Source organism: Balaenoptera ricei, chromosome 13 (genome assembly GCF_028023285.1).
Source record: "Balaenoptera ricei isolate mBalRic1 chromosome 13, mBalRic1.hap2, whole genome shotgun sequence".
Lineage (NCBI taxonomy): Eukaryota > Metazoa > Chordata > Mammalia > Artiodactyla > Balaenopteridae > Balaenoptera > Balaenoptera ricei.
Genome location: NC_082651.1, coordinates 95,156,876 through 95,179,931, shown reverse-complemented (window position 1 = coordinate 95,179,931; position 23,056 = coordinate 95,156,876). Strand labels below are relative to the sequence as shown.

The window sequence follows — 23,056 nt, the reverse complement described above, 5'->3', positions numbered from 1 at the left end:
GAGATGACATACAGATGGCCAAGAGGCACATGAAAAGATGCTCAACATCACTAATTATTAGAGAAATGCAAACCAAAACTACAGTGAGGTATCACCTCACACCAGTCAGAATGGGCATTATCGAAAAATCTAGAAACAATAAATGCTGGGGGAGAGGGTGTGGTGAAAAGGGAACCCTCCTGCACTGTTGGTGGGAATGCAAAATGATGCAACCACTATGGAGAACAGTATGGAGGTTCCTTAAAAAACTAAAAATAGAATTACCATATGACACAGCAATCCCACTACTGGGTATATACTCTGAGAAAACCATAATTCAAAAAGAGACGTGAGTTAAGTTTTATTTGGGGACCTTATTGAGGACCATAGCCTGGGAGACAACTTCTCACATAGCTCTAAGGAACTGCTCAGAAGAGATAAGGGAGAGCCAGGATATATATGAACTTTTTTGCTGGGAAAAACATGTAGTCAAGCATCACAAGATGACTGCCAAGCACAAAGAACAGATGTCTCAAGTTAATGATTTTAGGGCTTTTCTCTGTACAGGAAGATGCAAGAATCTGGGGTCATTAGACGTTTTTCCTTAAACATGCATCTTAACTAGCTAAAAGGTCAGTAAATCTAACGCACAGAATGCTTCCTGGTTTTCTCCATCCTGAATTCCCCTCAGGGCACACTGGTGGTGGGCAAGTGCAGTGGCTAACAGGCTTGATCCTATAGAACTGGAAAGGCAGGCAGCATTTTTTTCTTTACAGTGGTTTCTGGCATTGCATTTTTGTGACTTTTCTGTTTCGTTGTAACCTTGACTCAGTACCTATACCATTTTGAGCCTGAAAATGCACCCCCAGCCCCGCAGTCTAAGTTACCTTCTTTTGTCAATAGAAATCTATTTTTACCTCCTTAAGAAAAAATTTCACTCTTAAGTGCACGTCTCTGGAGGGGAGTCTTTGGGGTTAAGGACCAAGCCCTCAGGAAGGAAGCCTCCTGCCCTTGGGGAGGACACGTCCCCACTCTCGGCTGGAGGAAAGCGCGGTCCCGCAAGGACTGTTTCTCCGTCTGTAAATCGAGGTGGACGCACAGAAACTAAGTTGGGTCGTTTTAAGTTTTTACCTCTGAAATGCTTAGTGAGAAAAAGAAAGGAAAACACTTTTCAGGAGTGAAAAATCCCAACAAAATGGCCCATTCCCCCGTGAGGGGTGCCCCTTTGCCCTCCTGCGGTTCAATTTCTGCCCATCCAACCCGTGGGAAAGCGGGAGACATCGCCCGCAGGCTCAGAACTGCACGAGTTGGTTTAACACGGAAAAGTGAATCAGCAGCGGTCAGATCACGCAAAGGTCAGCGTTGACCTGCCTCTCGGGCAAGGGGCGGACCCCGGGGCGGAGGGAGAGGGCCTGGGGAGGGGTCGGGGCGAGGTCGGGGACGGACGACTGGGAGGTAAGCGGAGCGGACCCCGACCGTCTGGACCCGTGAGGGGCGGCTCCAGGCGCAGCGCTCCCGGGGGATGGGCCGGGCCAGCGGGGAGGGGCGGAGCGACTGCGGGGACGGGGCGGACCTGGGGAGGCGTCGGGGCGAGACAGGCGCCGAGCGGACAAAGGGGCGGGAGAGGGGACCCTGGGCGGGGTTCGGGGCGGAGATCGGGGCGGAGGGGCGGACCCCGACTGGGCGGCCCGGGGAGGGGAGAAGGGAAGGCGGAAGGACCGGGCGAGCCCGGCGGCCGAGTGCTGAGCGGCAACCCCTTCGCGCGGCGGCCGGATCCGCTGAGTCCCGGAGTCCCAGCCCCGCCGGCGCCATGGAGACGCGGTTGCTGTGGTTCTGCAACTGGAGCGTGTTGGGCGTGTGCGCGACGCTCAAGCTGCCGCAGATCTTCGCCGTGCTGGGGGCGCGCAGCGCGCGGGGCATCAGCCTCCCGAGCCTACTTCTGGAGCTGGCTGGGTAAGGCCGGGGCGATCTGGAGCCGACGGGAGCCCGGGAGACCCTCGACTCTAATACAGTAGGGGCGGGGGAAGCGGAGCCGAAAGCGCGGGCCGCCGGGAGTAGCGCCTGCCCGGGCCGCTCACTTCCTCTCTGAATTTGCTGCTTCCCCCAGCCTTGCGCGGTAACGAAAGACGGCGCACGCCCATTTTACAGATGAGAAAACCGACACTCAAGGAAATCATCACTCCAACCATCAGTGACAAAACTAACCATCCAGCTTAGAGCAAGGCCGCTTGCACGTCGAGGCTCTCTCATCTGCATCCTCCCTAAAGCCACCCCCCACCATCCCCCGCTCCGTTCTCGGGTCTCGGTTTCCTCGCTTGTAAAATGAGGGGTTGGACCCTCTGGCTTTTAAAAGTTACACCTTTGCGGGCGGGGGGCGCGGGGTGTCAGAGAACGTAGAGCTTTTTGGAGGGAGAGGAGGACTTGACCGGGACTTGGGCTTTAACTGGCGCTTGAAAAGCGGGAGCCGAGACTGCTCCAAGAGCCGGTTTTTCTATCAAAATCGGGAATGGGTGCCCTGATCCAGTATTTAAAAACCTGAACGTGACGGATGTTAACTAGATTTATTGTGGTGATCATTTCACAATATGTACAAATATTGAATCGTTATGTTGTACACCTGAAACTAATATAATCTTGTACGTCAAATATACCTCAATTAAAAAAAAATTTTAAAGTACTCTTCTAAATAAGCAAAGTAATAATAATAATAAAGACCTGAACGGTGAAAAACAGAGTTGTAAGACTTGGTGGGGAAGACGTGAACCCAGCAGTCTAGCTCCTCGCCCTGCAAGGCCGGGCCCCCTCCCCTCTGCTCCTCGACAGCCCGGGGACTCCAGTTACCCTCCGGCGGCTCTGAGGGCCGGTCCTCAGCGGAAGCACTCCTCGGAGGGGCAGTGGACCCCGGTTTCCCGGGCTTGAGGACCCCGGTTTCCCTGGGCCAGAAGGAAGGCAGGGGGGAGAGAGGGAGAAACAGGAGACCTCCAGGGCACAAGGGGTGAGGGGCCACCCGTGGACCTGCGGGGTCCCGCCTGGGACACCCCCATCTGAGGGGTCAACCGTAGGATGTATTTGAGCCACAGGCCCCTTGGGGAAGCACATCCTGCCTCAGAGCGACCCCAGTCCTCTGAGGAAAGCAGATAATTACTAGGAGGAGAAGTTCCCCATTCGGGGCAGGGGAGGTCCTGATCTGCGCCCCAGGAGGGGAGCCACCTTGGCGTCCTCAGGAAGGAGAGGAGGTAGCCACGTAGAGAAAGGGGCCCTCCAGGCAGGGGGCCTGTGATCAGAAGCCTGGAGGCTGAACTGGAAGCAGTGAGGCCAGAGAAAGAGGCAGAAGACATGACCTTAGGTAACATGCTTAAAGCATCCGTGTGTGCAGATACAGCGCATGTTGTCCCCATTTCACAGATGGGGAAGCCGAGGCCCCAGAGGTTAGTAACAGCCGGGGATTGTGAGCCCAGCACCCTAGCCCTGGAGTCTGCACTCCACTTAGGGCTCCACACTCAGCAGGTGATGCCTGCGGGAGCAGGCCTGGCAGCCTCGGGAAGGGGGCTCAGCAGGCAGTGGAGGGGCAAGCGCTGGCTGGGGTCACCCAGAGTGCCGCCTGGGTGAGGGCGTGGGGCTTTGTTAACGCCACATCCTGGCCTGAAAGGTGTGAGCCATTACGTCCACGTGGTCTGTGGGTTCTGGCTCACCCTGGGGGAGCAGGGGGCCTGAGGGGTCCTCACAGCCTGGGTGCGGGGACGGAGACAGACCCTGAGGGGACAGTGTGGGCATTTCGATTCTGAGGGAGTTGGCTGGCCAGGGTGTGAGCTGGGAAGGCAGGAAGCTGGGGCCTCTTCTTCTGAGAGGAGTGGGACTCTGGTGTCTGTGTCTCCCACCCTTCCAAGCCGAAGCCTCTCCAGAGCTCGAATTTTCTTGAGGAACTGAAGAGTTGTCCCTTCTGTCCCCACCGCCAGCCTGAGCAGCACTCTGGGAGGCCACCAGGCTCATCTAGGGATGTCCTTCGTCTTCAAAACACGGCCTCCCCAGCTCGCTGCTGGGCCCTACGTGCTCAGTCACTTAGAAGCCCTGCCCAGGAACCCCACCCAGGGATGGCTCTCGGCCCCCCTCAGATATCTTCCTCGGCCTGTGCGGCTTCTTGGGTGCGACCTTCTGAGGGATCTCCCTGGGGCCTCGAAAGAGCCCAGCCTCAGAGACAGGCAGGCCCGGGTCCAGAAAACCCTGTCTCTTCTCATCCTGGTCGGTGGTTCTGTAAAATTCATAAAATTTGTCTGTAACTGACCATCCAAGGGACTTGACAGACACCAGTGCCCAGCTTCAGAAATCAGGGAGATGATTAAAAATGGATGTTTCACCCTTCTTATTCTGTACTTCCCTCCTTGACATTTGCAGACTCCCGCCACCAGTTCTAGGGTTTTGCAGACGAACCTGTGCTCCTGGGTGGCGGCCAGGCCTCCGGGCTGTGGGTCAGGTTGGTCCGAGCTCAGATGCGCCCTCCCTCTCCCCAGGTTCCTGGTCTTTCTCCGGTACCAGTGTTACTACGAGTACCCACTGCTGACCTACCTGGAGTACCCCATCCTCATCGCACAAGGTAACCGATGCCCCTGTGCCCAGCCTCGGCCCTCGGGGCCCCTCCTCCCTCTCACTCAGAGCCTTTCTTTTCCAGATCTCATCCTCCTGCTGTGTGTCTTCCATTTCAAGGGGGATGTGAAACGGGCAGCACCGTACATCGTCCTGTATCCTTTCAGCATCTGAGAATCCGAGATGGAACTGGGGGTGTTCCTTGCTAACAGGATGTTATTAAGCAGGGTCCTTTACCAGATATGTATTCTTTTGGTTAAACTAAAAAAAAAAAAAAAAAAAATCCCCAATGCAAGATTCCATGTGAGTAAATATCTCCACAGCCTAGAGATGCTCTAGAACAGTCCCTGCCCAAGGGCCACCCCTCTGAGACCAGGGAGCCCCATGGTGCCCTGACCCACCAGGTAGACTTAGTACCTCACTGCTGAGCTGCAGAAGCACTCCTGCTAAGAGCGACATTGTCCAAATGTATTCTTTAGGGGAAGGGAGATATTTCTTCCTTCCCCAAAAATGTCCCCATGTAATAACGAGCATGTCTGGCGTGTAACACGCTGCCACTAACACACCTGGTCAGCTTGGCTTCTTACTGCCTCTTGGTGGGTCTGGGCTCCTGATGGCTGGTTCAAAGTGAAAGTCAAGACATTAGGAAGGTCTCCGTGGATTCTGGTCAGACACACAGACCTATCCCTGCTAACGTCACTCAGCATCTTCTGTGAACGAGGGCCAGCCTTCCATCTTCACTCTCCTTGTAAAAACTCTTTTATTCTCTTGTTGAACTTCACTCTCCTTAAAAGGCCAAGAAAGCCTTTTAAATGGCAGTCAGTTAATCCTGCCACATCTGTGAAATGATCTGAGCTGTTTATTTATATGTCTTCAGGGTGGAGGAAAGAGGGAGGGGACGGCCAGGTGCGCTGAGCATGTGAGGAGGTGGGTGTGGAGTGGTGGGAACTCCCAGTGCCACTGCCATCTGGGTGGCCTTGGGCACTGGCCTCTAAGCTGCAGTCGCCCCATCTGTGAAGAGGGATCATAATGCCTACCTTTTAGGGTTGTTTCCAGAAGGAAAATACCAGGAGCACAGGACAAGCTGAGGAGGTGGCAGGGTCGTGGTGGCTCTCGTGCTAAAAGCCTGTCTGCAGAGGGGAGATGGGTGCGGACTGAGTCCTGACCCTCTGCTGTTCAATGGAGTTGTAAGCCCCCTGACTCAGTTTCCCTCTGCAAAAAAGAGGGATCGTGTGGCTCTACTGCCCCTCAACACTTCAAGGTCAGCCCCAGCTGGTTAAAGGTTTTTGAAAACAGAGTACTTTGAAGAAATGAAAAGCATTGTGTGATTTACTTTTTAAATAAAATGCAACAGCTTATCTTTGTGCAAATGGTGAGGCTGTAGATTAGAAAACTTAGGTACTGATGGCAACTCTGTAGTATCAGCAAGATGTTTTATGGCCTCCTTCTGCCAGTTGTGACTTACAGAGAGCCGATAAGCAGGGCAGCCATATTAACAATGCATTTTTTTAAAAAGTAATAGTATGTCCCAGATATTACACAGGACATACGTATGCTAAAAAAGTATTTGTTGTTGATCTGCAATTCAAATTTAACTTGGTGTCCTGTATTTTTATTTGCTCAATCTGGCCACTCTACAAATCTCTAGGATCTCAATTGCTGGTACTACTGCTGAAGTTTTATAAAATGTATAGTTGGAATGAATGGAATGAGGTGCAATGGTACAAAATTGGGCAACATTAGTTTAAGACTTGAATTAGAGAGTGTTCAGAAAGCAGGATTCCATCCACCTAGATTCAGGCTGCCTTTCTGGTGTTGACTAGTATCTAGTTCTACTGACTTTGAGCACAGGGCATTGTCTGTTTCAATCTCTTCATTTAAATAATGTTATTAATTATAATCACAGCTGCCTGTTGGGTCCCTACGATGTGCCACAAAGCCATGAGGAGGTAGATAGGGCAAGGAATGTTAAGTCCATTTTGCAGATAAGCAAACCAAGGCCCAGAGAAGGAAAATGACTTGCCCAAGCTCACAGCAGAGGCTCCTGGCCGTCCCCTCCCTGGCCTGGGCACCACCTCCCTGTGTTTGCTTCTGCTTCTCTAGCCGGGCTCTCTTCCTGCAGCATCACTGAGCTTGATGAAAAGCCATTATCATTCCTCCCATCTCCTAGCATTGCTCACCCCAGCCGCGTCATTTTTACACTGGAGTTAGTGGGAAAGAGGAAATCAGGAAACAGCTTCACGTGACACCAGTTTTGCAGAAGACGCCTGCTATATCATTTGAACCTAAGTGCTTCACTGTTGACGTTACGTTGGAGAGGTCTGCATGCTCAGGAGTTAAACCGGCAGTTAAAATCATCTGGGACGTTCCCAGCCCTAGGATCGGTCCGAGAACACAGGGTTCTTTGTAATTTTCTTCCAGAATCTGCTTCTGTGCTTTTGAACTCCTAGAAGGTGTTCACTTGGATCATTTTTGTCTTTTCTGAATCTGACGAGGTCTAGCAGAGCTGTTGTTCCCAGTTCCACACTTAGCTTAGGTATGTAACCTCTCTGGCCTTGGTTTGTTTCCACACACACGGGGTTGGGAGGGGAGTGGAGCTGCCGGCCGAGCCACTGCTGTGTCCCTTAGCACGTGGTAAGCTATGTGTCTGCTTGGTTCCTCCTCACCCTGCAGAAGTGGATCATAGATCTGGCCATGGTGAGTAAATTGCCCCTGGAGAAGAAAGTGTGTTCACAGCAGTCTGTCTACCTCTTCTCTCCACGCCACCTACCCTGCAAAAAACTTTACAGATCAAATGTTCAACCTGCTCATTTTTCAGCTGTACCAAAGGATAGTGGGATGAAAGCCTAGTGCTATCCAAATATTAAAAACATTATTCTCACTTAAATGTACGGCACAATTTTTTTACTTCCCTTTTTTGGGGCCCTAGAGAACCAGATTGGGATCGGGTAGGTACTAGTAGAATGAAGAACTGAACATAAATTAAAGAGTTTCAGGTTATTATCAGGTTAATAATTACACATGGGCCACGTACTCATTATTTTTCTAACTTTGCCCCCCCCCCCAAACACTTTTTTTTTTCTTCCTTGGAAAAGGGTAAGCCCTATACTCTTTTTCCTTCCTTGGTTAAGGGCCAGAAATTCCCTGCTGTGAGAATAGGATTCTGGCAGTGGGTCCGGAAGCATTTGACCACAGATCAAACGGTGGCTGACGTGAACTTTTCCACCCAGTGGGAAAAGAAGGAGCAGAACTAATCGTGGTCACCGCCTGCCACACCCAGACTCCTGAACTTCCACCCATTCTCCCTCCAGCATCTAGTCGGAAAGTGGACTTGGCTCTCAACCTCATGACGTACGGAAAGCAGATTAGTAGGGTTACCATGCTGACAACGAAGAATTCTTTAGTATAATTATGTCCCAAATATTCCGTGGGACAAACTTGTGCTAAAAAATTATTTGTCGTTGATTTGAAATTCAAATTTAACTGGGTGTCCTGTATGTTTGCTAAATCTGGCCACCCTACAAATAGGGCATCTCTAGGCTCTCCGGAGCTGCCACTGTGGTCACGTGGGTGCAGGTCTGGTTGTTTGTGGGAGGGTGTCCCTTCACCCCCAGGAACATCATCCCGGGAATATGCTGCTACAGGCTCGTCAGGAGTCAGGCCCAGAGGCCGAAGGCTTCGGGTTTTTCTGTTTCTTCTGTTCCCTTCTCAGCGAATGCTCTATTCTGACCACATGGTGATGCTCTAATAGTTCATAAACTGTAGTTTCCTTTTTCCCTTGTCAAGCAGGGACTGTCCACAACACGTGTTTCCTGGGTGCCAACTCGACAGCAGCCACTGGGGCCTCGGCACAGGGTGGCTGGCTTGAGGGTCCTGGAGCCCCAGAGAGGAGAAAGCGCTTGGGTTTCAGAGCTCCCGCGGGGCAGCAAACCCTAGGATCCTGTAGGGGAGGGATGCTGTTTGAATTCATGAAAAAGCCAAGTTATAGAAGGTTTACGGTTCTATGGCTTTCAAGAGCGAGTCCCATTTCAGACCGACAGATGGTTTCCACGGAAGTCCTACACTGTGCTTTCGTGGTTAGATAAATTGAGACGTCACCTCCTCTTAGTTCATTCACAAAGACATGATCCAAGTACTTAAAAGTGACCGGCGCAACAGCCTGAGCACACTTCTTCTCTCCCGTCCTGTTCTCTGCTAGACTCTGTGTTACGGGAAAACCTAATAATCTGCAGTTGAATGTGTATCATAAGATTGTGCAGGCCTTGGTTATGCCCCCAAGCAAGACCACTTCATGATTCTAAAGATGGCGTTTTCTCCTGGAAACCAGTTGACGGGGTGTTTCAGCTGATGGAAAGCCTGGTGAATGGCAGCCTGGGCCCGGCTTAGGGTGGAGGGTGCTATACTCTTGCCTCGCTGGGGACCAGAGGGCAGGAGCCTCACCACGTAGCTCATCAGAACAGCCAGAAACTCAGAGCCGAAGCGCTCCAGCTTGCTGCTTTGAGTGGATGAGTCTGTCAGTGCAACGCAGCATGGTTCCCCACAGGCTCTAAAAACACCATACTATCTATACATCTGTTTGTTTTTGGCAGGTGGGGACAGATAAGCCTTTGTAGTCATTGCAGATTCTTTCTTAACTCTCAGCTTCCAACGACCTGCTGCCCATCAGTTACTCACTAAGCAGTGGAATTGGTGGGTTATACATAAATGTCCCACTGCTGCGTCCATTCTTTATCGGGAAACTTGGGTTTTGTCCTTGTGCAAGTTGGTTATCACTTGACATGAAAATTTGGCTTCAAAAGCGATTTCAGGGAATTCCCTGGTGGTCCAGTGGTTAGGACTCAGTGCTTTTCCGCAAGCCACACGACGCAGCCAGAAAGAAAAAGAATGCTTTAAGTATCTGGTGTATCTAGTTTCTGGTGAAACTAAGGAACTCCTAACTTCCTCCTGTTTTATCTTCAAACAGAATTTCTGTACTTTCATCAGTGCAGCCAGTAAGTGTGCACAGCTCCAGTACCTGTGGAAAAGCAGGGACTCAGGAGCCGTGAGTGCTCTCACGTGGAGCCTCGCTTCATATACCTGTGCGGGTGAGAACAAGCCTCTAATTGGTGGGGTGTCCTTGGTCGGCGTGGGGTGTCTACCCGGAGGAGTGCGGTATGTCACAGACCCTTGAGCTTAAATCCTTTGCAAGTAACTATTCAGATAGACCCTCCTGTGTATCCATATTTACAAGGCTGATTTAATGCACACCACTCTCCGTTGTCTGCAAGTTGCTAAAAAAAAGTGAAAGCACACTTTTCTCCAAAAATCTGGCCTAATATTAACAGTCCTCTCTTGTTGTTTGAAAAGCATCATGAGTTTGGTTGTATTGAATCCACTAGCTTGTTTTAAAAATGTGAATGTTTATGATGTAACAGATTAAAGAGATGAGAATCATGCATTGCCTTTTGCGAATGAATATGATTTGCAGCAGTGGAGTTTTTCTGGAGCCATAGTGTTCGGTCTCAACTTTAGAATTTCCACTGTTCATTTGGATTCTTGCAGGAACTACCTAAAATGAATATATGCTATATTTAGATAGGAACATTTAAAAAATTCAGAGCTATTACATTAATTAGATTTACTAGTTTTAGATATTTGAATTATACTTCTTCATGTTGCGTCTGTATCTTAAAGGACCAGTTTCTCCATCGAGGGTTCTCTTCTACCCAAATCTTTCAAGAACAGTTAGCATATATTCCTGCATTTAAAACGGAAAGATATTAGCTAAATACCAAAATGTCTGAGAAGTTGATATTTATTGCTGAAATTTTGCTTTTACAGCAAGAATAATGACAACTTTAATGACCACCAGTGATCTTACAAGTAAGCAAAATATTTTTCTGCCCACTTCCTTTTTGAATTTTATGCCATCTGTGCCTCCTTCACTTGTAAATTGTCTTAGGGTTTAACGGAGCCACTTAGCCCCGCTGGAGGCCAGCGACAATATATTCCTGGTCCTCATCAGTCACCATGTATAGTATTAAGCATCTACTTGCTGTACCTGGGATAGAATATGCACAAGATAGTAGATTCCTATCTTCGTGAAGCTTCCACACCAGCAGTGGAAATGAACAGTGAAGTAATCACACAATTGACTATTGAAAAATATTGTGAAACATTTTTTGAAAGAGTAGGACAGGATGAGCACCTGACATGGGAACCTGACCTGGTTGGAGGGAGCTGGGGAGATTAATTTGAAGGAGAGAGAGATCGGGAGGAGGGAAGAGACTGTTACAAGGAGCAGCATGTGTGGAGGTCATGAGCAAAGAGGATGGAGAGAGCACCAGTAGGGCTGGCGTGAGAGCACGGGGGTGAGTCTAATGAGAGGGAAGGAGGTGGTAGTGGCCGGATGGTCCAGAGCCTCAGAGAATTGCCCACAAGCAGCAGGAAAGGGAGTGATGTAATCATTCGACTCCATGTCCTTGTTCTGTTCTTTTTAAAGGAATACTGTGATGGAGGAGGAAATAAAATATTCCTGGGTTAACCTAAAGAGAATTTCATTAATTCCTTAGGTTGAGTTTTCAACTCCCAAATTAAGCATATAAATTTTTGGAAAAATGATTAAAACAGGTGGTGTCACCCATTCTATGAAGACTAGAAATATGTCCCTTGTGTGTAGACCTTTTAAATAAGCTAATCATTGTCTGAGAAATATCGCTATGGAACAGAATGATGCATTTGCTAGTCCCTTCCTGGAGGTTTTTATCTTTGGTTCAAATGCTTTCCATCAGCTCTGAGAGGAGTAAAAGTGTTCTGGCCAAAGCATAAACTTGGTCAAGTGGGGAAGGGAAAAGAGAGACCTGAGTCTTCCCTACAGGACTTCAAGAATTCTCTGCTTGGAAAGGAGAGTCAAACCATAATTAAACAACAAAACAAACCTCATGTTAATTGTGATTTGTTCTGTATCTAAGGTGACAGCTGTTCCTGAAAGTGATCAATATATCTGAGAATAATCTTTTAAAAACAGTTTAGCTATCTTAAAAGTGTTTTACAACCCCAAAGATACATTAAATCTCATAAACCTTATTTATCAGGAGAGTGTTTGTCAAGTCACTAAGGTTATTTTTTTCTTTTTAACAAAGAGCCACATTTTCATGGTTACCTCAATATAAAACATGCTTTGACGTTTGGGCTAGTTTTTCACAATTACCTTAACTGAGTGCGGTGTACCACCTTTGCTTAATTAACATGGAATGTTCTGAGACACCACCATCCTCAAGACTTGAAAAATGAGTAACAGGGTTTTAAAAAGTTGTAGTATTTACCAACCAGAGTCAGATTCCTCCAAATTAAGCATTTAGGATGAAATTATTCATGAAATCAGGCCAAGTGAGCAAAGGTAGTCATGATAGGAAGATCATTTTTCCAGAAATATTTGGAACCAAAGTTGTTCAAAAGTCTGCATGATCCATAGTTCTGTTTCATTTGGCGGGGGGCGGGGGGGGGGTGGGCTCCTCCTTAGAGGTGGTGATTTTGTTTTATGTGAAAACAGTATTTTTTAACACATACTTCTTTTTGACTGATTTCAGTTCTTATACGTTTTGTGATCATGCTGGCCTTAAATATATGGGTAGCAGCTACAATACTTCACTACCGCAAGACCGATGTGAAATCTGAATGATGGATATATTATTCCCACACACAAAGTGGATTTTGAATAACTGAACCAAAGGAAAAAAAAGCTCATTGCTAAACCAGGTCTTTTATAAATTTAGCCAACTGTGCCAAAGGTATTTTAGACTTGGAAGAGCCCGCTTAAACACTTGTTTAAAAACATCGATTTTTAAAATCCCTGTCCCCACTTCATTAGGTTAAGGTAGGGCTCAGACATCTGCAGTTCTGATAAGGCTGGTGATTGATGGAAACCTCCCAAGAAGCCCATTTTGAGGAGACAGCGTTGACCGTTATTCTTCAAGTCATGATTAAGTTCCCTCCGAAGAGCTAACTACATCTACTTCTCAGCTTTCACAATCTTTTAAAAAATAAATCCTCTCCGCAACACAGACGAACATGAATGGAGTGGGATTTTGCTCAAGTGGAATTGTAATACATTACCAGAGTTCACTTTCTGGGACTAATGTTTAATTGTAATATAGACATAACAGGATGGCCTTATTGTATCATATTACCGTGTAATACCTCCTTAGGTTACAGCAAGGATCTGAAGGCAAGCAAAAATGTAACTGGCTTGAATTCATATACCAAAGTAATCCTTTAACTTCATACTGTGCCTTCAAGTAATTTGTAACAAAAGGTACCTGCAGTCTCTACTCATGAAGAGGCAATCCCAATATACTGATTCAAGCACAATGCTGCTGTTTTTAAAAGGATCACACCTACACAATACCATTACTGGAATTTGGTACAAAATACAGCTGACCTCGACCAGGTTTTGCCTATTGAAAGTACATGCAGTGCAGGGTATTGCTGGGGTCTACCAAGTTCTTAGATTTTATTCTCATTATAGTATACTCTGAACATGATGTTAAGATTACTGTACACTGTGTTTTCCTGTAAAAGCTTATCAACTCTAACATTTTAAGAACTTTCCCCTAATAATTGAATGGCATTATTCTATTATATGCAGTAAGTAAATGATGCTTCCTAGAAAATGTTTGTTTCCTATGTAAAATAAACTTTATTTTGAACTCTTCTGAGTCTTAAAACTCAATTGTTTAAATGTGATTAGTTTTAGGTTATGTAAAGTGCAGTTTTAAAAAATATAAACTGTGGTTAATCCTTTTAGAACTACTGCTTGGGACCAGCAGGAAGAGAAACATGGCATCTAAAAGTAAATAATAAATCATTCTGTAGTTTTAAAAATCATAGTTATCATTTAAAAAAATTCAAATGAGTCTTTTCTCATATGCAGTTATAATCTGACCATTAGTATAAATTATGTGATTTTTAGTCCAACATATTTTATTTAGATATACTTTATCAATGCTTAAAGCAACTCCTTGAAGAAAATATACTATCCTAGGTGAAGAGTTCTCCATTTCTCCCCTTTGGGAGGGAAAGGAACAAACATTAGAGCTACCCGATATTCTATACACATCATCATACTTAATCCCGCAACAATCCTATAAGTAAACAATCTCCGTTTTACAGATGAAAACACTGAAGCCCAGACTGAATAACCTGTGCCAGATCAGATAGTTAGCAAGTATCCTAGAAAAGACCCCAAAAAAGTGCTTTCTAGGAAAGCACCTGTCAGCACAGTATTCCTAACAAAACAGGCTCCCTGCCGCTTTTCCTTATCCTCGACACTCAAATGAGATTCTCAAGTTTGCATGCCCCTTAAAATACTGACATTAAGTCAGACACAAACGCCTAGTTGAAATTCGATTTTGTATTCTCCATGGATTAAATGATAGGGCTGAAGATTCCCAAGTCGGTAACCTTAGTTGAGACTTCTTTGCTATACCCATCTTTCAGGGTAGGTAATTTTGGGGGATAAATTTTAGAAGGTTGCAGCATTCCAGGGCTATCTCACAGGAAAAGTATGAAAATGCTTATGTCTTAATTTCTTTTATTTAATTTTTTAATATAAAAAGCAGGCATAAAATACAATTACATTACTACAAAGATGCAACAAAATTAAAAAATATCAGGGGGGTATGATTTTTGTTCAAGGGACAGCTGATCAAATATTCATGATTATCTAAACCATGCAGTTCATAACTTATTACAATTCCAAACACAACTATTATGGGGAAGGGAATCAAGGAGAGGCCCCCCAAGCATAATATTCAGCACTGTCACACAGTGCTTATCTTCAAAGTGCTTTACAAACCAGCTACGGTATCTTCACAATATAGGGAAACTGACATCTTATCCCAGGGGAGGAGCGGTGAGTCAGTAGCAGTGTCAACAGAGACTGAGAAGCTCAGAAATGACTTGCTTTCATCGGATTTTTAAAACATGTTATTTAAAGTATGTTTCAATAAGGTAATATAGTGTCCAAGTTTCTCTATTTTACCACCCAAATCCTGTAAGAATAGATTAACAGCAGCAGCATAACTTCTTAAATTGTGGTTTGGCAACCTAGAGTATTTCTTCTTGAGGATCTGCACATAAACTGGGATAAAGGAGCTCCTTCAGAGCCAGAATGGTGTAACTCTAGCATAGGTTAGTTTTAAAAACACTAACCTTTATTTTAGATTTATTGGTATACTTATCCTTTAGTTAGCTCCAGAGCATTTTAAACTTTCAGACAGATTTTTTAAAATGTTGCTTCTAGATAGCATTTTTTTAATTTTTTCAAAAATGCACTATACAGTAATCCTCAACAGTAATCCTGGCATCAGTTTTCCTTCTACTTTGTCTCACTATTCCCACAAAAGTAAAAAAATCCAACTAAGAAAATCCCAGTATTCACTACTTCTTAGTTCTCAAAAGGAGGTATTTATGGCTCTAGGAGAAATCAAGGTGTGACGAAATAAGCAACTTTTGGTCTTAAATTTATCTTGGAAGTTTTGGAGCCTCAAGAAAAAGAGAAGCTGGCACAAAATCAGGCTGTTAAACCAAGTCAATGTCATATTTAATGAGTGTTGGGAAGAGAGCATTTGGATGGGTGTATGCACTCATGTATGTACATGAAACCAGCAACAGGGTATAAAGCAAATTCTTACCCAAGGTCAGAATTTTTTATTAAGCACATTTCCATTAGTTGAACAAACAACCTTATAAATCCTTATGTCAAACCATATAATGTGAAGACTCTTCATGGAGAGATTTTTTTCGCCCCTTAGGATATCTTTTTCCCCCCAAAAAAACTTCACATTAATTTTCCTCGTATAGTTGCATCACACCATGATTCTCCATATTCTTTAATATATACAGCATTCAAAATTTAAACTTTTGCCATTTTTACTCAAATATTTCAATTACTCATGTGTAAACTTCAAATTATTTCACCTTAATAAAGTTTATTAAAAATATATATATATATATATACTCTCCAATTCAGAATAATATGATAGAGCCTCCCATAGTGTAACAAAATCTTTATATAAAATATTAATTCAGTCTCCTTTTAACAAGTCTAATGAATGGAAATATTTATTCTATATAAATTTTATATATTTTTCATTTTTTAATCTTACTTAAAAAAAAGAAAGAGCTGTGTCCCCAAACCAGAACATATCTGCAAGGGAAATGGCATGCATATCTAGTTTTAGCACAGACAGCATGAAAGAGTGCAGCCTGGATAATGTAATAACAAGATTCAGTTTCAATACATCAGTAGCCAAAGGCCACTCTTCAATTTCCACAATAGTATCTATAATTGGGGATCTAACTCTTTAAACACCCTACACTGACCCCAGAAGGAATCAATGAAGAATGTCTACTTCCTTCATAGAAATATTAGATGATGTATTTCAATATCACACCAAACTCTGTGTATGCGTATGTATATAAAGAAAGACTGATAAAAGACTACGTAATTTTTTTTAACTTGATTCTTACTGATGTACACTGTAGCAGTATAAAACATACACTTTTCTGGGATAATGAGAAATAAAGCAGGAATAGTCCTGCATAAACTGTAACTTTAACAGCATTTAAAAAAATAAAAATCAAGTTAAGTGCCTTTGAGGCAACTTCTTCCCAGTCACCAGTTTTCTTAACCCAATACTGAAATACTGCCATACACAGTTGTGTGTTTAAGGGATCACATTTAAATATTTAAAATATATCTACAGTATGTCCTAGTTTTCTTTGTATTTGAGATAATTTTTGAATCTTGAGTGTGAAAATGTAAAAATAGTCACAAATATCTTTATCAGAAATAAAAGCATACCTAGGGTAGCCAGGAAATTAAAAGAAAACATTTCATAGTCACACACTAATACTGAGGTCTGTAAAAAGGGTTGGATGAATAATAGATATACATAAAAGATATATTAGTTCCAATACTATCCATTACTGTTTCTATCACCAATACTTTAAAAAAAAAATTCTCTTATACAATCAAAATAGGCTGACATTGTTAACTATTATGTGTAAAAATAGTGCACTATTTTTCTTCTGCAAAGCAAATTTGCATCCTAAGAGCTGGTAAACACTTGTTCTTTTTTTTTTTTTTTAATACAGAAAAGGGTGGAGATTTTGAAAAAAATTAAATTAAGGCATTCAAAATGGGTAAAGTTGCCTATTATGAAGCATTAGGAAACTGATATAATTAACTTCAAACTTCTTGTTACAGTAATTGCTTAAACATGAACATGCAGCTTCCATCAGGTACACACAAATGAGTGATATAAACTCCAACATTATGGCTTTATACAAATGCATAGTTGCAACTGCAGTAAGTAATGATATCTGATTAATGTTTATAAAAAAATAAAGTGGGAAGTTAAAAAAACCCTCTTGCAGTATTACAGTACTATATAGATGTATGTGTGTGTGTGTGTGTGTGTGTGTGCACGCATGTGTATATATACATCTACACACACACACACACACACATACACAGTATAATGGTCACTTCTTAAAGATGCAGTCTATATCACTGTAGTGGAATCCATTCCCAGATTCTTCTGGCAAATGTGCTGGTGAAATCTCTCTGCTGAAGCTGAAAAGATGATTTCTTTAACTCTTCTCAGTCCTTTTATGCAATGTAGTGTGAGTGATGCTGAGAGAGCTTTATGGAACAAGTTTGGAAGAGTTGCACATGATCCTCTTACTCTATTAACCAATCACTGTTGGTTCAACTTGTTGCTCCAAAGGAGCCCAGAAAAATCTATCCAACATTTAGAATTTATATTGCAGGAATAAAGGGAACATATATGTGTGTGTCGGTCTCTCAGGAAAATATAGCTTTTTAATAAATTTTGGGCCATCATATTTCAGTCTTGTTTCAACTGTAAGAATATGATCACCTTGAATAATGACTGCATTCACAGAAGGCAGTTAGCTGGAAAGAAAAGGAAAATAAAGTTAGTTGATACAGTGAAATAATTTAAGAGATTGTTATCAGTTCTTTGAAAAGGCATTCCATTTACATCAAACAATATAGTCTTCCAACTACTGTACTTTTAACACCTGAATCATGCATAAAACATATTTACTGTATTACTTTTCTTATTTTTTAGGTACATGCAATTATATTCTTCCTCATATTTTCTCACACTGGCCACAAACATGACACACAAGTTTTAATATGGTTAACTGAATATTAGGGTGAGACAATATGTCACTGAATAATTCAAGTGAATGTCAAGTTTGACTTGGGGTTTAACTGTTAGCTGCCTCATGTAGCTGAAAGAAGAGTGCACTTATGGACCAGGTTCTACTTGACTGTTTGACCCTATGCCACATTTTTTAAATCTATGAAATGGGAACAAACACGTTGTAGTAAATATATGTAAAAAATACTCTGTAAATCCTGGTTATAAACAGATCCCAATAATGTGTGATTTAAGTATGTATTTTGCAACATGTTGCTTAGGTTAAGATAGACATTACTTCTTTTAAATTCATTGCATATAAAAGGTTTAACTCACGAGTTTCAATTTTCATTCAAATCTCTGTTAGCCACTATTAACCAAACCACATTTTCTAAAAGCACAAGAGCTTTCACAGCATATACCATTAGCATTCCTCAGCAAGAGTAACATTAAATTTTCAAAAAGTAAACATTTCACATCACAAAAAAAGCCAGATCAGAAACAGCTAGTTCACAGCATTTATTAGACTTACAAAGTTTTTATGGTTTTAATTCTTGCAAGTTAGAAAGAAGGAAAGAGGAGGGAAGGAGAGAGGGGTGGAGGGAGAAAGGAATCCCATGCTATGTTCACAAACTAATACAGTTGTAGGAACTTGAAAACACTGTAAATTTTACTTCTCTGCATATGGCTTCTTTGGAATGAACAGAAAGTACCAGAATTAGCTCCATTTGTTATTTCTACGTTTCATTCCTAAGATAAAAAATTACAATTCCAACTGCATTGAAAATATATAGCCAATAAAGAATCTGAACATAGCATTTCACTTTTATACTTAACATGGAAATTTCAGTTAGAAACTTGTCTGAAAACTACTTTTCAAATAAGTACTATCAAAAATAACTTAATAAAATTTCAAACTGGTCAAAAATAATGAAAACCCAAAGTGCAAACCACATGCACTACTTGGAAATACTAGAACAACTCATCTCTCATGTTTCGATTTACCCCATTTACTTCTTCAGAAATCAAAAACATCGTCATCATCACCACCATCAACGTCATCAAATGACCAATCCCAGTCTTTAAATGCCAAATCAAGCAATCTGCAACAGGAGGTTTGCAAATTTATACTCTAACACTCTTTAGAAACGACAGTTTAATATGCTATGATCAAAAAATCATACTTTGTGCTGTAAGCATTTTAACTTTCCCTTCATTGATAACAACATGTTTAAAATTAAGACGGAAGCACACAGGGAAATCTTCTTTCTCTTTACATGCAAATGCATATAATCATGTTGACCAGGTATGCTTTCCAAACTACCAGAGGACTGAGGACAGAGATAATGTTTAGGGGTAAGACACAATCTTCTTTCCACTGGGCCCACATGAAGACGTAACCACCCTGATGCCCAGTTTGATTTAAGAACTGAAAGCTCAGTATGTGTCAATGTTCCCTTCACAAAAGTGCCCAGTTAGCTCACATGTTCGCAGAATTGTACCATAAGCCCTAGTATGAAAGGTGAGTAATATTAAGAATGTAGCTTTCTCAATTCCAGCAGGACCCTACTTTTTCAACAGGTCACCAAAAGTTACGCCTTCCATAAAAAAACTACAGATAAAGGGAAAAACACAGGTAGATAAGCAGCATTAGCAACTTATCTTGGCCAAATAAACTGGACTTAGAACAGGGGTATATGTGGTCTTTTCTTTCCAACCCAACCCAACCATCTAATAGTGCAATCATTTTTATTTTTAAAAATAGGAGTAACTTTCTCATTGTTTATAACTGTGACGTTCATGAATACATTTGTGCCAAGAACCCATCTATGGTCACTATGTCAGTGGTTCTTAAACTTTAGTGTGTATGATTGACCCAGTGCTATGTATAATGCATATTCCCAGGCTTCATCTCAAGAGATCCTGATCTAGTTAAACCGGGGGTGGGGGGGTGGGGGAAGTATTTGCATTTTAAGATGAATTCTGAGATGAATTCTGATGCAGCTGGTTGACTTTGAGAATCATTGACAGAGTAGGTTGATGGATGATTACCCGACTCAAATTACTCCAATATGTGCTAAACGCAGAATATTTGATTAATAAGCACACAAACTTAGATATAGTTATTTATTCACTTAAAATATATCACAGCCTAGTATATACTCATACTCATTTTTTTAGGCTTACATGTAAAGTAACTTATAGCTATGGTTTCAACTCTACTACTTGGGAGACTGAGATCAGTAAGCCTTCCTGGGTATCCAAGCCCCCGTTTTAGCATACTTTATGAAAAATCTGCATTTCATATCCTTCCGAAACCTTTGAAGAACGTGTGGAGTGTGTGCCCATGTCGCAATCTTCAAATTTTAAAAGTCTCATCACTAGGCTATCAGTGTAATGCACGACAAGACTTCCCTTAAAACCTCTCCCTCCTCCCCTCCCACTCAGTCATCTAATTCTTGTCATTTCAATTTAAGAATCTTTCTTTAGAGTACTGCGGCGGCGGCTCGGGGGCCGGGGCCTTTTGTTTGGGGTGGCGGGGGCCCCGGAGCGGCGAGGCCTGCGGCTTCCCCTGCTCGCTCGGTCCCGGCCGCCCCTCGCGGGGGTGGGGGGCCGACCCCTGGGCCGGGGCCTCGTCTCAGGCGCCCCCGCCCCGCCCGGCCCGAGGGGAGGAAGTGGCCCTGCCACCGCCGGAGTCGCCGCCACAGCCCTCTGCGCTCCGGACCGAGGCCGCCTCTTGCCCCTCGGGCCGACACCATGAAGATCAAGGATGCCAAGACACCCTCTTTCCCATGGTTTGTCATGGACATCGGGGGAACTCTGGTAAAGCGCTCATATTTTGAACCTATCGATATCACAGCAGAGGAAGAAGAAGAAGCTGAGAGCTTAAAAAGTATCCGGAAATACGTGACTCCTAATGTAGCCTATGGATCCACTGGTATTCGGGATGCACACCTTGAACTGAAAGATTTAACACTTTTTGGCTGGAGAAGGAACTTGCACTTTATCAGATTTCCAACCCAGGACCTGCCTACTTTTATCCAAAGGGGAAGAGAGGAAAACTTCTCAACATTACACACGGTGCTATGTGCTACAGGAGGTGGTGGTGACAAGTCTGAAAACGATTTTCACACAGTTGGAAAGCTCCACCTGCACAAACTGGATGAAGCTGACTGCCTTGTAAAGGGCTTGCTGTATATAGATCCTGTCAGTTTCAATGGACAAGCAGAGTGCTATTATTTTGCTAATGCCTCAGAACCTGAGAGATGCCAAAAGATGCCTTTCAACCTGGCTGACCCCTACCCGCTGCTGGTAGTAAACACTGGTTCTGGAGTCAGTATTTTAGCAGTCCATTCCAAAGACAACTAGGAACGAGCAACTGGGACAAGCCTTGGAGGGGGCACCTTTCTGGGTTTATGTAGTTTATTGACTGGCTGTGAAAGTTTTGAAGAGGCTCTTGAAATGGCATCCAAAGGTGACAGCACAAAGCTGACAAGCTGGTCCGTGATATTTACAGAAGAGATTATGAAAGATTTGGTCTGCCTGGTTGGGCTGTAGCATCTAGTTTTGGGAATATGATTTATAAGGAGAAGCGAGAATATGTTAGTAAACAACATCTAGCAAGAGCTACATTAGTTACTATCACCAATAACATTGGTTCTGTGGCACGAATGTGGGCTGTTAATGAGAAAATAAACAGAGTTGTCTTTGTTGGAAACTTTACGTGTCAATACTCTCTCGATGAAACTTTTGGCATATGCACTGGATTACTGTCAAAAGGTCAACTGAAAGCACTGTTTCTAGAGCATGAGGGGTATTCTGGAGCAGTTGGTACACTTCTTGGGCTGCCAAATTTCAGCTAAGCATCGGGTTTCTCTCTGTTAATAAATGTCATTCGAGAGGAAATGAAGACCAGAGGTGTTATTACTGCATTATTTGTCACTGGGAACCAAAGGATAAAAGAGTAGCACTATTCCTGTTGATTTTTAAGTGTCAGAATGGTTAGCTGCTCTATGTTGCCATATTAAAAAGAGAGCTTCACTAATGTGAAGTATTTCTAAGTGAAATGCTTTCCCTTCTGTATATAGCCAGTGTTAAATCCTTAAATGCAATACAGCCTCTGATGATTGAGCCTCCTCTGAAAAAGATCTTCTGTTTATTTTATTTTATGTAGCCAACATTGGAGTACTGTATGTTCAAACATGAATCTTAAAGTCTCAGAAATGTTTAGCTCATGAAAAGAACTGATTCTGAGTATTTGTTACAAGTCTGTTCTATGTGTGCTTTGGTTACTAGTAAGTGGACAGTAACACACCCTGCATCGAAACTTACTGAAATGGCAATCAGAGATAATCATCTTTATGTGATTTTAGAAATGTTAAAGCAATATTAATTATCCATTACTGTTGTTTTCCAAACATATCTTCTCCCAAAAAGCATGTTTATGTGATCTTTCCCCAGAAGTATAACCTTTTTCAAATGTCATAATTTAATTGAAATACTATTGTTAAACATTAGTCTGAATTTTAAAATGAATCCTAGAAAATGCACATAATTGGTGATACTGCATTTTTTGTATTTTAAGTTTATCAGATAGTACATTTTAAAATGTTTTTTAATTGGAGGCTTAATTACTTATTTGAAAGTCCGTTCAGTGAGGTCCCAGGACTATTTGAATGGAGTATGGTTTATGTGTAGGGTTATTGGTAGGGTTCTGTGCTCTTCTCTCTATACCACATTTATCTTAGGCCCAAAGTTAGCCATTTCTGTTTAATTAGGTCTGAACCATCAAAGCTAAAGACTGTCTTTTACTGTGAACAGCAACAAAATCATTTATTCTAAATGGATGTTATGGAAATTTAAAAGATGAGTTGTTTTGAAACTATGGGAATCTGAGGCTGTATTGCAGAATTATAAAAGGATCAATGTTTCATACATTCTGGTAATAAAAGCATTAATAGTTCCCCCCCCCCCCAAAAAAAGAATCTTTCTTTAACTTGGTTTCTTCTCTCCATTTTCACTGTCAATACTTTAGTTCAGGATCTCATTAAGTCAAAACATACTCATCTCTTGTTGAAAGCCTTCTATCAGAACAAAATCAAAACTCCTATAGCATAGTGAACATGGTCCTTTTCAATCTGGCTCAGAGCTTTCTCTCCAGTGTCATCTTCTACCACTTCCTGTTATTACCCTCTCCCCACCCTAACCCAATACAACATTACAAACACATAGGTAATTCTGACAACTAGTGCCTCTACACATAACATTTTGCCTAAAGCTGT

At 43.0% G+C, this 23,056-nt stretch overlaps 2 protein-coding genes and 1 pseudogene across 3 annotated transcripts in view; 2 read left to right on the top strand and 1 right to left on the bottom strand.

The window, feature by feature from the left end:
• The first annotated feature begins 1,689 nt into the window (after positions 1 to 1,689).
• On the top strand, positions 1,690 to 13,252 carry SLC66A3 (solute carrier family 66 member 3). Of its 2 annotated transcripts, none has more exons than XM_059943125.1 (7): positions 1,690 to 1,932; positions 4,488 to 4,570; positions 4,646 to 4,715; positions 7,200 to 7,257; positions 9,524 to 9,644; positions 10,381 to 10,422; positions 12,129 to 13,252. In XM_059943125.1, the coding sequence occupies exons 1-7, from the start codon at positions 1,790 to 1,792 to the stop codon at positions 12,218 to 12,220; spliced, it is 609 nt and encodes a 202-aa protein (XP_059799108.1). In that variant the 5' UTR covers positions 1,690 to 1,789; the 3' UTR covers positions 12,221 to 13,252. The 2 variants fall into 2 exon arrangements, with proteins under 2 accessions (XP_059799108.1, XP_059799109.1); XM_059943126.1 differs by having other exon boundaries at positions 9,524 to 9,711; positions 12,129 to 12,218.
• Positions 13,253 to 14,114: 862 nt separating this feature from the next.
• The window catches only part of ROCK2 (Rho associated coiled-coil containing protein kinase 2), a 143,352-nt gene continuing 134,410 nt past the window's right edge, over positions 14,115 to 23,056 (bottom strand). The window contains exons 33-34 of the mRNA XM_059942209.1: positions 18,780 to 18,877; positions 14,115 to 17,521 (exon numbers count right to left, since the gene is read on the bottom strand). Of these exons, the coding sequence (XP_059798192.1) occupies positions 18,793 to 18,877 (85 nt within the window). The 3' untranslated portion in view covers positions 14,115 to 17,521; positions 18,780 to 18,792. The remainder of the gene's footprint in view (positions 17,522 to 18,779; positions 18,878 to 23,056) is intronic.
• LOC132377104 (pantothenate kinase 3-like) lies at positions 20,532 to 21,637 on the top strand (annotated as a pseudogene).

What these genes read in the sequence shown, in the direction of transcription:
- SLC66A3 (XM_059943125.1), top strand. Translation starts at nt 1,790, where the DNA reads ATGGAGACGCGGTTGCTGTGGTTCTGCAACTGGAGCGTGTTGGGCGTG. An exon ending in GGATCATAGATCTGGCCATG is followed by an intron (nt 7,258 to 9,523) that starts GTGAGTAAATTG and finishes ATCTTCAAACAG; the next exon opens with AATTTCTGTACTTTCATCAG. An exon ending in CGCTTCATATACCTGTGCGG is followed by an intron (nt 9,645 to 10,380) that starts GTGAGAACAAGC and finishes TTGCTTTTACAG; the next exon opens with CAAGAATAATGACAACTTTA.